The sequence below is a fragment of the Eschscholzia californica genome, unplaced genomic scaffold, assembly GCF_041429995.1.
Source record: "Eschscholzia californica isolate CP2 unplaced genomic scaffold, dmEscCali1.0.p SCAF_3, whole genome shotgun sequence".
NCBI lineage: Eukaryota > Viridiplantae > Streptophyta > Magnoliopsida > Ranunculales > Papaveraceae > Eschscholzia > Eschscholzia californica.
This window is the reverse complement of record NW_028238420.1, coordinates 26,812,093-26,826,305: the sequence shown is the minus strand read 5'-3', so window position 1 is coordinate 26,826,305 and position 14,213 is coordinate 26,812,093. Positions and strand designations below refer to the sequence as shown.

Genomic DNA, 14,213 nt, shown 5'->3' with positions numbered 1-14,213 from the left:
TAATATGACTTTTCGTGATTGGAACAGACGAAATCAGATATGGCTTTCCACAATTGGAGCTCCCATTCAAATCATGAGAAGTCACATCGGGTTTCCGTTTAGGATCTATTCGGAGTTTCTTGTTTCATAACATAAGTAAGAACCATAGATGATTAGTGATGATGTCAGAAAGTTTTTTCTCGGTATATCTAGGAATATCACGTTGAGTATTGAGTAAACTTTTTGTGTGTGTGTGTACCTTCTTCGAGGTGATTCGGTGTCTTTTTATAGGATGCTTTGGACTGACTGTTAATAGACGGTGATGATGAGGCGGTTGAGATCCACCGTTTAGGATTGAGAATACTCTTTCGTAGTTAAGAGATTTTGAATTTCCTTTTAGACTTGTCTCGTATCTTTGATTCAGGAGTTTCTCAATTTTAGGATCCTCAATACATATCTTCCCGAGTTGATAGATCCTCTAAGAGATGTTTCCTCGTTTCAGACTCTTGAAGTCCAAGTTGGACGAATACTTAAGATCTTCACCGACTGGGATCTTCGGTAAGATCCGAGATTAAGTTGGTAAGCGTTTTGCAGGCTTCTACCTTCCCATGTTTCGGGCATAAGGTATTGGCCTTGGTTAAGCGGACTTCCCTAACCTTCACGTATTGGAGTCATGTCAAGGCTTAGGCGCCCAAGACAATCATGCCGACCCCCCCCCCCCCCCCAGTTCTGGGCTTGAGTTTGACAGACTTCCTACGGATACAACCTCCCTCGCTGACTTGGCGCGGAACTACTCTTTGCTCGTAAATATTGGAGGTCGAAAACTCTGATTGCTACACCGTTTTCTCTCTCTTATCCTTCCTGGTCCTTGTTATTGCTTATATTACCATTTTTGTTAGTTCTTTCAATTAGTTATATACATTTCAAATCCGCCACCCGCACATCACTAGTACCAAACATTATAAATGTTTTGCAGTTTTTTTTTTTTTTTTTGCAAAAATCAGCAACCTTAAGGGAGCCCAAACCCTCAGAAAAGTATCAACCTACAATCACTGGAAAAATTATTCATCAAAAAGAAAAATCACAGGAAAAATGAAAAACATCAATCTATCTTTTACCCCTAACAAAAGCCAGGAAGCTTACATCATAACAAATTAAAAACATATGGTTCCATTGGTGAATGACCGCCATCAAGCGTATTCGCAAACACAGAAAAACATAATTCAGTAGCATCATCACTTTACACGTCTTCTAATCAACCGTGCTTTGTCCTCGGACATTCCCACACGCAGATAAACATAGTTTTTACACTTGCATCCACAATATTTATTTTTAACCGAAAGTGTCAGAATTTTAATTTCTTTCTCCTTAATCCATGACGAGATGTTCTATGCTTATCTATAAGCACAAGAGCAACAAGGTAAAGCCAGTGCACATTGTTCCATACATTTCCAAACCAGACAAACTCATGGTTAATTTATTCTTTAAGGAAATATAATCTTTTATTTTTCACCATCTTATTTTCAAGGTTTGATTAGCTATAGAATTTACACTACAAGCTCATATGAGAAGTCAAGCTTTCAAACTCTTTGAACTTTTTTGGGCCATCCATCAAAATTTAGACTATCTGTAGTTACTAATTGTCTGTTTTAAGATGTATAAGCATGATTTCTTTTGTGTTATTTATTTCATTACAACTTTATGTACAAGTTAGTTGGTTGATCATGTCTTTTATAATAAGGGGGTTCCTCTATTAGGGGGAGTATATTGATTATGACATGGTTTCTTAATCAATACCAAGTCACCTTTATAATAATATCTAGCTGTTTGCAAAAATTGGTGATAAAAGAAACTTGTAAGTAATGTTTTCCTGTTTTTCTTTATCTCTACTTTATCTCTAAGTTATCTTGCCCTTCAGCTAAAGAAAATTACAACGAGATTTCAAATCAACATCTCTTCAGAATGAGAGATTTCAAACTCCTGTTTGCCTTAATTGTTTTGTTATTCCACTCAATCAGTGCATTATGAATTTAAAAAGGCCTGGTGGAGTTTCCATGTCTTTTTTTCTTTCAATAGATCACTAGAGTCACTATTAGAAGGCATTAATATTTCATGAAAAGATGATACAAAGATACATATGTATCAAATAGTTATATCAGAAACTCTCGAGAAGACACTTAAAAATTAGCGTTAAGTATCCAAAGTGCCAACTCGTTAAACTTAAAAATTTAAACTAATAGAAAAATTTATTTATATGATATTTTTTCCCATTAAATTTAGAAGTCACATGTGTATCAAATATAATTATTCCAATGATGTCGACACAAAATTTTGAGCGTCTCTATTTTGCCACTTTGAGAAAAATCATAATTAACACTTGGCACCTTTGATTTTAGAACTCTTTTTTGGGTGTTGTGTGCTCTAACACTTAAAAGTGAGTATCATGACTAAATTTTCTTGTGTAACTTCAATTCATAAGAAATAATTAAAACAAATGAATTCAAATTAAATTTTAGATGTCAGCAAAAATGTGAGCTGGTTAAACCAACCCAAATTTAACGAAGTTGACTGCTAATCAGACTAATCCATTGCAGTTTGCATATTACAAAATGATTTTTGTATCAAGCAGGAAAACTGATGTTAACGTAAAAGTAAAATGACATTTTTGTCATTCAATAAGCTATGGTTTACACTGGCAGTCCAAAAAAGTTATAGAACAAACTCTATCTCTCAAGGATCAGTTCACAGACATAGTTTTTTCCTACACTCCCAGGGAATGCAATACCAAAGCTGACGCTCTAGCTAAATGGGGAAGAAACCATGGTCAGAAAAAATCCGGAATGTAATCCCCCCTTTTTATTTCTATTTTAAGTTAGCTTTGTATGGACGGTTCAGCTTTTGGTTTCAATATTATTTTAGTTCATCGAAAAAAAATCTATAATCTATTAGATAGTGTTTGATATCTCAAAAATGATTCTATGGAAATTAAAAGAATTTCTATGGAATGTCTTCCATGGAATGTATTCTGTAAAAGTACGACTTTTTTCTTTTAGTTGTCCTTTATTATTTCGTCGGATTAAATAATTTTGTAGTTTAATTGACAACAAATTTTTATGAAAATAATAATTTTTACATGTATATTGTCAAAATAACATTCTTACCTGTATGTTGGCAAAGTAATATGTTCACCCTAATATTATTAAATTGACATTTTTACCTCTTATTGCCAAAATGGCATTTTTTATCTTTACGTTATCAAATGACATTGTCTTTTTTTTTTTTGTTGAAACATCAAATGACATTGTTAGTTGCTAAAAATGACACGTTTACGGTTATGCAACCCAATTGATATTTTAACAATTATGCTTATAAGTGGCGGAAACTCATTCTTCCATGTCTATTAATTTTAACATAATTGTCTCGTAAAATTTCTATCATGAAAATCCAGCTGGGCAAATTCTTAACCAATGAAAAATTTATGATTATGAAGAAGTTGAACATTAGTTGATATGCATGATTTCCTTGTTAAAACCTTAGACAAACTAGATCGAGAGAAAAATAGTACAACACAACAGAAATTAAGAGTGAATGGCTCATGGGTCCAAAGTAGTGGTGGCTAACGTGGCGGTACGACCCGTTTGACAGCCGTGGCGTGTTAGACACGCCACAGCCACGTCAGGCACGACTTTGAGCCATGTCGTGTCGTGCCTAGATGACAAGGTCTTGGCACAGAAATGCCCCATGGCAACGACCCAACCGTTGCCGTGCCGTTTCCGTGGCGGTCCCAGCCGTTTCCGTGTCGGCTCGTGGCTAATGGGCCAGTTGTTGCCAAACGTAACAAAAGAAAGCATTAAATAATTTTCAAGTCAAACGTTGTGATCTTTGTTTAAACTTTAGAATCTATGTTTATTTTATTACTTAATAATTTTATTAACTATTAATTTTATCAATTAACAACGACTTTCAACAAAATAACAGTAATGTTTTGTAAATTAAGTACCCGTTTCTAACGGGTTACCGTGCCGTTGCGGGTTAGGAACACCACGAGTCGTGGCGTGTCGTGTTTCAGTTCCTAACGTGCCGTGGTTGACGGGTCTGGAAGCTTAAAATCCCAAACCCGCCACGACCCGCTTGACTCGTGACGGGTCGGCACGACACGGCACGCGACGTTCCGTGTCGTGTCGTGTTGCCTTATAAACGGGTTGTGCCGGTCCGTTTCCGTGCCGACACGACCCGTTGGTCACCACTAGTCCAAAGTTATAGGATCAGTGGTTCAAAAAGACCAAAGATAATTTCAAATGGGATTGATTTAGGTCCTCTAGGAGTAATTTACTTCTCTAGCACTTTTTCTTTTATCCTAATACCCAACCCACCCTCTAGTTAACAAAAAGTGCGCCCAAATCCTCATTCTCTCGTTACCCATCTTTCCCCAAAACACTCAAACCTCTCTCCCTTTCTCATTCATCAGACCGTAGATTGTTTCTTTCATCATCTCTATTTCTCAGAAACTTTACTCCAAAATTCACTTTCATCCATCAACCCACCACTCTCTCATTTTCCTCCGAAGTCCTCTTTTTCTTACCAACCTTTTCTAACAAAAAAATTTTGGGAAAAAAAATCCCAAAAAAAGTTCTTAAAAAAATAGAAAATCACTCGTTTCTCTCTCTAGAATGTGGTTATGTCTTGTAAAGGTAACATGAGAAAATAATGTATTTTTGCGAAAAATTTGTATATTATCCTAACATTTTCTTCATTCTAACAACACATTTGCATTCGTATTTTCTGACTAAACCTAGAAAATATTTTACGTTCTTGTAAATTTTCCATTGATTTTTTTTTATCGTACATGTTTAATTTTTATGTCATCGGACTTGTTACCCGATCATCAAATGGATTTTAGCCAACAAAATTTATGCCTCTTATAAGAAATGAAAAATAACTATGAATGGGTAATGAGGTCCTATAATCACCCATATAGGCCGACCATTAAAGTTAAAGACGTGCTTAGGCATCACTAAATTTTTGCAACACTCTGCAAGGTGTTTGCAAGGCACTGCAAGAGCATTCCAAGGGCATTGCGAGACACTGCAAGATGTTGGTAAGGCACCGCAAGTTGTTTTCAAAATCTAAAGTAAAGACAAACATGAAAACAAAAAGAAGACAAACATTGATATAAATGCAATTATCATAAATCGCCTTCTATATCACCACCATCCAACAAAATATTCACATACACATTTTTTATTCATTCATCAATTTATTCACATCCAAGAAACAAATTTAAACGTCTTTTTTTATATAGACCAACAATATTTATCATCTGAAATTACATCAACAACCATCATTCCTCTAAGTTGTACGTGTCATCTCAAATGGTTAAACCTCCATTTGTTTAAAATCATCGCCCTTTGTAATATTCGAAATAAACTGGCACACGTATAAAGCACAATCGACTCTACAAAGAAAAGACAAGACATTGAGTTGATAACCATTGAGATCCTTCTTTGTCTTCAGATGATTTATTGGGGATATCAATATTTTTCAAGAAACATCAAAGTTGAATAATTTTGATTGTTGTCTATCAAAAAACATTTATTGAGAATATAACCATTCGCAAAGACCTTGCAGTGCCTTGCAACAACCTTGCGAAGATGTTTACAAACTGTTTGAATCAACTTCTTTATAGTGGCAAAACATTAACATTAAAACATAAGAAAATCACTTACGTTGATCAACCAACATTCCAAATGGCATCTCCGTCCATGAAAGCTCTTTATAAGACACTGAAATTGAGTCACAAGGCACTACAAAGTGTTTGCAAGGTTCTGCAACCGGTTTGTAAGATATTGCAAACTCATTACAAGGCTCTGCAAGCTATTTCCAAGGCACTGCAACTGGGTTGACATTAATTTTTGGTTTAAAGCTCCTTTAGATTATTGTAAGCTTCTTGCAAGCCCCTTACAAATCCTTCGCAAACTCCTTGAAAGTTCTTGTAAACCCTTATTCTCCTAGGACCTTTATCAAAGCCTTGTAATAGTCGAAGTCGTAACAGTGAGAATGATCAAAACAATAACTCAAAATCAAAGATCAAGTAGACCAAAAATGATGAACAAAGATGAATGAATGCACTAATAGATCAAGTAGACCAAAAATCAAAGATCCAAATAATTCTAAATAGCACCACAGATTTTAGGACAATGAGAGAAATCGCAGGTTTAGAAAGATTGATTACCTTTAATTAGAGCCATAGATGATGGATCATTTGGTTTCAGATAGAGATAAAATTAGAGAAATCGTGGATTTAGAGAGAGAAATAGTGAGTAGGTTTAGAGAGAGATGGGGAAATCTTTAGAAATAAGATTTGTGATTATCGTTGACCAACAAGATTAATTTGGTATTTTCACTTAAATAAATATTACACAACTGCCAAAAGGAGCTGAGCCTATAAAAGTTTAATGAATCTTTTTTACCAAAGCCCAATTTTTTTAGGGAGTTTTGCCCAAATTTTTCTTATCTAAAAAAGCGAAAATATTAGAGAAAATGAATCAAAGTGTACTTTTATTAACTGAAGGCCGCGACTTTAGAATAAAAGAAAATCTCCGGAGAATAAAAATTTTCTACAAAATTGGTCAACTGAGGTTGACTTTTTATTTCTATTAGTTGTTACAGGACTTCCAATTTTGGTAGTTAAAGAAAAAAATTAAATTTTTAAAATTAAAAAAAAAAATTAAATTTTTAGAAAGAACTTTTATAAATTTAAACAAAATCTTTCTAGGGATCTAAATCCTAAACTCCTTCCAAGTGTTTCTTCTTTTCTTCATATTCTTCTCTAAGACTTAGTTTTTTTTTGTAATCACTAAATCCTAAAAACACGGAGAACAAACCTAATATGTGTAGAAGTGATGAAGAGTATGTTTTAGGACTCAAAATTAACTGATTTTTAGGGTTTAGAATGTGTCTACTTCTCTTGGGGAGGATTAATGGATGAAGAAACTTGTTTTGAACGTCCTATGATAGATGTATTAAGAGCTTCAAGAGATTTTGTTTGATGATTTCTACAATTTTGAATGTTTTTTTCCTCTTCATTTCTCTAACTTTATTTCTGATTTTAGAGAAGTAAGGGTAGTAACTGTTGGAGATTTGGAGAAGATAAGTAAGAGAAGTACGGGAGAAGGAAGAACAAAAAGTTTGACTAGAAGTTGTAGAGGAGATGAGATGGATGAGTTTTTGTCTAGAAAATAAGAAAGAAGAGGGGAAGAAGAAAGAGGGGGAAATGACTTAAAATAAAAAAAATTAAATTTTTTATTCAAATTTAATTTTTAAATTGTAAATTTTTTTTCTATATTCTCCATAAGAAAATATGCCCTGGAGATTTTGGAATGAAACATAGATTCCCCGGAAATTTGACTGTGGGCCTAAGTGAACCCAAGCTCAACTCTATAAAATCTTTAGGTTTCTAAGAAGTGTGTATTTATGAAGGAGCAACATGGGGAGGAAGAATATGGTTTGAGACTTAAGAGTCCACTAAACAGTGTACTTTAGGACCTAATTTCCACTTCAACTTCTATTTGGGCTGAGCCCACGCATGACATATGACATGACATGCCCTCCCTCTTTTTGGACCTTAGACTCAAAAATTCCAAAGTATCTTTTGTAAAAATGGTTATGCATGTAAATGAGCTTTTCAAAACAACACGGTGTTATAAATATGCGCACGTTCCATATTATCATGTAGTACTTTTAGATTAGATATAGATTTTTATTTATTGAGTTGCAGAGAGCGTACCACTCAAACTTACATTTTACGATTGTGGAGATTAATAGAATGTAGTCGTACATGATTTTCTCTGTGGGCCTAGGTTGATGTGTATGAGACCTTCGGCTTAACCCCATTATTTTTGTTTGTGTACCGATTATCACAACCGTAAAATTTATTCATAAACATGGAGTAAGGCAGTTGGCGATTTCTTTAAATTAAACAAGCAAATAATATAGTTGCACCATCTTTTTCATAGATGCTAGGTCATAAAACAATGCATGCAAGTGAAGCTACCTCAAGAGTCAAGACTCTCCCTCTCTCTATATACACACACATATATGTATGCCATATATATATAATGATGTGGAGGGAAGACACATTTTCCCCCCAACAAAATACAACTCTGTCTTAACCTATATACGCAATATGATGGGAATAGCCAAAAGATGGAGAATAATAAATGGTCAAGGTAACTGGAAAAATCTCTTAGAACCACTTGATATCGATCTCCGGCTAAACATAGTTCACTATGGTGAGATGGCTCAGGCAACTTACGACGCTTTCATCACGGAGAAAGCATCGAAATTTGCCGGAAGTTGCAGATACGGTAAAGATGATTTTTTCAGAAAAGTATGCCTAACTAGTCCAAATATGTACAGAGTAACCAAGTTCTTATATGCAACTTCTCAAGTTCAGGTCCCTGAAGCGTTTATCGTGAAATCTTTATCAAGAGAGTCTTGGAGTAGAGAATCGAATTGGATAGGGTATGTGGCCGTAGCCACGGACCAAGGAAAAAAAGTATTGGGTAGGAGAGATATTGTTATTTCATGGAGAGGTACTGTTCAAGCATTAGAATGGGTAAATGATCTTGATTTCACATTTTCTTCAGCTTCTGAAATATTAGGAGCTGATTTGGGTGATAACCCTAAGGTGCACCAGGGCTGGCTTTCTATTTATACCTCAGAGGATCCTAGATCAGCATATACCAAATCTAGTGCTAGAGATCAGGTGAGACTCTGATTCTAATTTTAAGATTTATTGTGATTTGTGTATAAGAGGTTTGGTTTGTTTTGTAAGATGAGAATATATTATCATCTTATAAAAATCAACAAAGAAATCATTCTTACAGAAACTTAAACATTTATCTTAAAGACTAAAGGTGGCGTAATTTCCTTCTACCAATCGAGTTGTAGTGTTATAAGTTTGTGTAGATCCAACTCAAAACTAATTGCCACTATCCTCACACGTCTGTGTGGGGTTCCTTGCAGTCTAACATGTCTCATTTTAGTTGGGCCTATCATGTGCTGACGTAACTCAGATTTATACCATGTTAAGTTTGTGGTGATCCGACTCACAACGAATGACCAATGAGTGAAGAAGACCTAAATAGTAGGTTATTGGTTATCAGAGCTATTGGATCCAAAATTTCCAATGAGTGAAGAAGAACCAATAAACACAACATCTTCTACAGGAGTAGGTTTTGTAACTCACAAGATTTGACCCAATATATATGGCTTTTAGGTGAAAGGCCTTCTTTCGTCACCCACTAACTTAAAGCCTCCAACATCAAAGTGCAGGTTCTTGCTGAAATAAGAAGACTAGTGGAAGAATTCCAAGATGAAGAAATCAGCATAACTATAACAGGACATAGCTTGGGTGCAGCACTTGGAACCCTAAACTCGGCAGACATAGTCGCTAACGGATACAATAAGCCTAAAAACGGGTTGGGCAAGACCTGTCCGGTGGCTGTAATTGTCTTTGCTAGTCCACGAGTAGGAGATTCCAACTTCAAACGAGTAATCTCAGGAATGGAAGATCTTCGGATTTTACGTATAAGCAATGCATTAGATATTGTCCCAAACTATCCATTTTTGGGTTATTCAGACTTGGGTATAGAGTTAGGTATTGATACCCGAAAATCCATGTATCTGAAAAGCCCCGGAAATATATCAAGTTGGCATAGCTTGGAGGCACATCTTCATGGAGTAGCGGGAACACAAGGGAATAGAGGATTCAAATTGGAAATTAAGCGCGATATTGCCCTTGTAAACAAATCGATGAATGAATTGAAAGATGAATATCTTGTTCCGGGGTCATGGTGGTGCGAGAAAAACAAGGGAATGGTACAACAATCTAATGGAACATGGAGGCTGATGGATCACGAGGAAGATGAATAATGGTCGAATGAATTCTTGTTCTGAATAGTGCAAACCAACTTTATAACATCTTTGGTAGACATTTTATGTTGTTCAGTTCCAAGTCTTATTTTCTTTCGAAAATCCCACTTTTGCTTGGTTGTAACATGTATGTTTTTCTACCACGAAAAAGAGTGTTTGAGTCTTACTATATACTTTTAATTCTCTTAAACTTTTGGGAAACAAAGGTGCGACTCTAAACCCTTCACAACAAATATTGTTCAGTATGAATAGTTCACGAGTTGAAATCATGGATGCCCGCCCGCCGTCAACAAATTGAGCAGGTCGGACTGTACAAAACTTTACGAAGACCAACCCAATTTCTAAGTACCCGTGGGCGTCATTCCAGTCAGGCTCGTTTTCTACCCCCTATCTATTATACCCTGTATAAGATGTTAGAGCTATTGCAGTATTGCCAAGAGTATGTTTCTAGCTCACCTAACTCCATCGTGTCTAATGACACTTATATTCAGGTCTTAAGTAGTTCAACTCATGTCTTGCTTGTAGCACAATCGATCCACGATGTCATCAGTAATTTCAGGTGACATGGCCTAGATTGACCTTACAAAAATAAAATAAGAAAATGGAAAAGGAAGAAAAGTACATTGATTAAGGCATGCAGCATCCCACGAAAGGGGTGCTATCACTTATTAAAATACTCTCACATGAAATAACTAGTTATCTGCATTGCCATCCAGCAGCAGCAACAAAAGTTTCATTTATGAATGCAAAACTGTGACGTTCCTACTCATTCGATCACTGCCTTATAGACTGGGCAGAGGATGAGATCCCCTCATTGATTTGCGAACTTGATCCCTTTCTCAATTGAAGATAGAAGTTCTGGTTTGAGATTTTCCAATCCTTGCTTCTCGTAATCGTTAAGTGCACCTAGTCCAAGCACTTCCTCTACACCATTCTTTCCAAGCCTTACCTGAACACATATAACCATGATTCCCAAAGTCAATATTCAGTTATTTGCAGAGCCTAAATAGATTTGTTGCATAGATCCACCATTATAAATTCAGAAATGAGCTAAAATGGATTATCTGGTCGACATGGCAAAATGGTATTATTTTCAACCCATTTTTCTCAAAAACCTGTTTTTTCCCATAAAGCATTTTTTTTGCTGAAAGAACATTTTTTTTTTTTGGGTTTAACCATTTTTTTCAAAATCACTTTTTTCAAAAACCGTTTTTTTTTTTTTTCGAAAAGAATTCAAATTGTCATGAATCCTACGATTTAACTTGGCTACTAAATAGACTAGGCAAAATCCTATGGATTCATGAATAACAGGATTCAAGAGTTCTTAAGAATCATGATTCCTTCATCTAAACACACCATTAAAGAAAATTTTCTTACTTGAAGTTTCCTTTAGTTTCAATCATTTGAAGTAAATAAGCATATCGAAAGAATAATATAATGGTAAAAAAAAGTTAATTTAGTTTAGATCACCTTAGAGGCAAAGAATGGTAGTTCAGTGACGTTAGATTGAACAAAGGCACATTCCACAATATCTGGTGCACCATTGAGGCCTTTCAAGCAAGCATCAGCGAAAATGGCTCCAGCATAGCTATGAAAGACATGAGAAACAGTCAAATCCCTCTCAACCAAAAGTCCAAGGCAGAAAGAACGGAAATGCGAAATTGTTGATAATTAGTATTATGAATTAACCAGTCATGTATGCATTCAGATAAGTTCTATGCATTATATAATAACTGATAAAAAATAATTAAGTAAAAGCTTGGTTTTCTTAGTGTTTTAGCCTATTCAGAGAAGATGGGTTAACCCTATCTGAAAAGCTAAAACAAGACTTTTTGACACCAAATATAACCAAGTAAGTATATTCACAACTACAAATCAAGCTTACATGCCAGAAGTATGCCATTTTAATATCAGCTACTTGTTTAAGGAACGATTAAAATAATATGGCAACTTTTGGGTGACCGTTAGGGATCGAAAGACAAACTTATTTAATATGGTTTTATGTGACTTATGTCAACATATTAAAATTTCCCAACTCCCAATTCAATTGAAAAAAAAATCTCCAGCCAACTAACTTATGATCTAAACTAGATGTTCTCTAGGATTGACGACTCCGTCAGTTATGATTGGGCAACAAGCGAAGCTATAGAAAATGACTACGAGAATCAAAAGGTAGCTATAGCTCATACTAGGAAATGACACTTTCGATCTCAGCTTTACCGATTTATTAATGCACAAATCAAGTAGTACTTGCAACAGGACAAGCAATTAGGATATATCATAAACGAATTCTAGTTATGACTAGAGACTTACGCCATGGATAAAGTTGCAGATCCCTTTCCAGCCTTTGCTTCCACAACTTCAGTACCTCCATCTTGTGTCCTCTTGGTAAGAGCTACGATCTCTTCCTCGGATAGGTTACAACCCGATGGAGTTGCCTAAGATTTCAAACAAACCGTAAGAATTTCTTAAAATCTAATTAATCATTTTAATCAAATATTAAACTAAAAAGCAATACAAGATATCATAAATAAGCTTAATCTAACAAAAAACAGAAAGAAACAACACCTGAGAAAAGAGAGGAAGAATTGTAATTCCAGCGTGACCACCAACAACCGGAATATTAACATCTGCAAATCACCCAAATACCAAAATATAAACAAAAACACTACAAACCAATATTTGGATAATACAGTTGCAACCAATGAAGGGATGCTCGAAGAGCTTTTAAAAAAAAAAAAAAATTGAATGAGTGCTCGAAGAGCTTTCTCGAATAGCGTTCGGCCAACAAAGGTCGCTAAGCTTCGCTTAATTGAAACCACCCAAGTAAGGTTAGAAGTATACCTGCAACAGGAACCTTGGCCTTTCCGGCATAGAAAGTCTTAGCTCTAACTACATCAAGCATAGTGACACCAAAAAGTTTCTTCTCATCATAAGTCCCAGCTTTTTTGAAAATCTCAGCAGCAATTGGGACAGTTGAATTTACAGGGTTACTGATCATATTAACTAAAGCCTAAATCACCCAATCATGAAAATAATAAACATTAGTAAGAAATATTTATATCAAAACCCTAATCAAAAGGGGGGAAATGAAAAACAGAGGAAGAAACTTTACATTAGGGCAGTATTTGGCGATGGCAGTACAAAGAGATTTGACAATACCAGCATTGATGTTAAAGAGATCATCACGAGTCATACCAGGCTTCCTTGGAACACCAGCAGGGATGATAACTAGATCACATCCCTCCAAAGCTTGCCCTAGCTGATCATCCCCCATAAATCCAGCAACCTAAAATATAACAGGAACACTAATAAAAAACTATTCCTGGAAAAGGGGAAAAGTAAACCCAAAAAGAAACAAATCTAATTTAAAGGAAAAGTGGGGAGAGAGAAAGGAAACCTCAGATCTGGTGTTGATATGGCTGATATCAGCGGCGACACCAGGTGTACCAGCAATATCGTAGAGAGAGAGGCTAGAGACAAGAGGGTTAAGCTTCATGAGGAGAGCTAGAGGCTGACCAATACCTCCGGCAGCACCGAGGACGGCAACTTTCCTCTCAGTAGTTGACTCTGATGAAAAATACCGGCGAGATGAAGCTCTTTTGAGAGCTGATTCGACGGATCGGAACATTGTAGTCCTCATTTTCTGGTTAGGGATGAGAAAGAAAATGAAGAGAGTGTGTGAAATCAGAGGTGATTGAAAGAAAGGTGGTTTGGGATGAAAGGGGGGAGTTTGTTGTGATTTTGTATGGAAATGTACGCCCTACTTTAATTTAGATCCGTCAGAGGCACAACACTTGCAACTTGCAAGTTGGACAATACTGGACCGTTAGAACTTAGATGTTTGGCTGTTGAGAGAGTACTTCAAATACCAAATATGTCCAATAAGATGAGCGAGAGAAGGGCTGGAACATAATAGGGGTGGGAATGGGGCTTGGGGAGGCCAAGCATTAGGGCAACTCCAATGTGGGGCTCGGGCTCCCAATTTTGGGAGCCCCGGGGTTTTTTCTCGATTCCAACGTCGGGCTCCCAACCGGGGTTCTCAAATCAAAATAGTATACGTGTGCGAAGTACGTGTGCGAAGTACGTGTGCGAAATTTTGATTTTAAATTTCGACTATAAATTATTAGATTTCGATTACGAATTAAAATGTGATATTCTTCCGTCGAGATAAAAACAAAAAGATAAACACAAAAAATAAAAAATTAGAAAAAAATACTTAAAAAAATAACAAAATAAAAAATATCAATTTAAAAAAAAAATTGGGAATCCACCCCAAATGTGACTGTTGGGAACAC

At 35.7% G+C, this 14,213-nt stretch overlaps 2 protein-coding genes across 2 annotated transcripts; one reads left to right on the top strand and one right to left on the bottom strand.

Moving 5' to 3' along the window:
* Positions 1–8,125: 8,125 nt before the first annotated feature.
* Positions 8,126–10,081, top strand: DSEL (alpha/beta-Hydrolases superfamily protein). The gene is made up of 2 exons (XM_086666606.1): positions 8,126–8,746; positions 9,316–10,081. The coding sequence occupies exons 1-2, from the start codon at positions 8,165–8,167 to the stop codon at positions 9,913–9,915; spliced, it is 1,182 nt and encodes a 393-aa protein (XP_086522732.1). The 5' UTR covers positions 8,126–8,164; the 3' UTR covers positions 9,916–10,081.
* A 438-nt stretch (positions 10,082–10,519) lies between these two features.
* Positions 10,520–13,950, bottom strand: LOC147549259 (malate dehydrogenase, mitochondrial-like). The gene is made up of 7 exons (XM_086666605.1): positions 13,316–13,950; positions 13,031–13,204; positions 12,760–12,928; positions 12,484–12,545; positions 12,229–12,353; positions 11,386–11,503; positions 10,520–10,864 (listed from the first exon to the last, which is right to left on the bottom strand). Exons 1-7 carry the CDS (start codon positions 13,556–13,558, stop codon positions 10,727–10,729), a joined length of 1,029 nt encoding a protein of 342 aa, XP_086522731.1. The 5' UTR covers positions 13,559–13,950; the 3' UTR covers positions 10,520–10,726.
* Positions 13,951–14,213: the final 263 nt, after the last annotated feature.

What these genes read in the sequence shown, in the direction of transcription:
- DSEL (XM_086666606.1), top strand. Translation starts at nt 8,165, where the DNA reads ATGATGGGAATAGCCAAAAGATGGAGAATAATAAATGGTCAAGGTAAC. An exon ending in AATCTAGTGCTAGAGATCAG is followed by an intron (nt 8,747 to 9,315) that starts GTGAGACTCTGA and finishes ATCAAAGTGCAG; the next exon opens with GTTCTTGCTGAAATAAGAAG.
- LOC147549259 (XM_086666605.1), bottom strand. Translation starts at nt 13,558, where the DNA reads ATGAGGACTACAATGTTCCGATCCGTCGAATCAGCTCTCAAAAGAGCT. An exon ending in TCGCCAAATACTGCCCTAAT is followed by an intron (nt 12,929 to 13,030) that starts GTAAAGTTTCTT and finishes TGGGTGATTTAG; the next exon opens with GCTTTAGTTAATATGATCAG. An exon ending in GGCCAAGGTTCCTGTTGCAG is followed by an intron (nt 12,546 to 12,759) that starts GTATACTTCTAA and finishes GGTGATTTGCAG; the next exon opens with ATGTTAATATTCCGGTTGTT.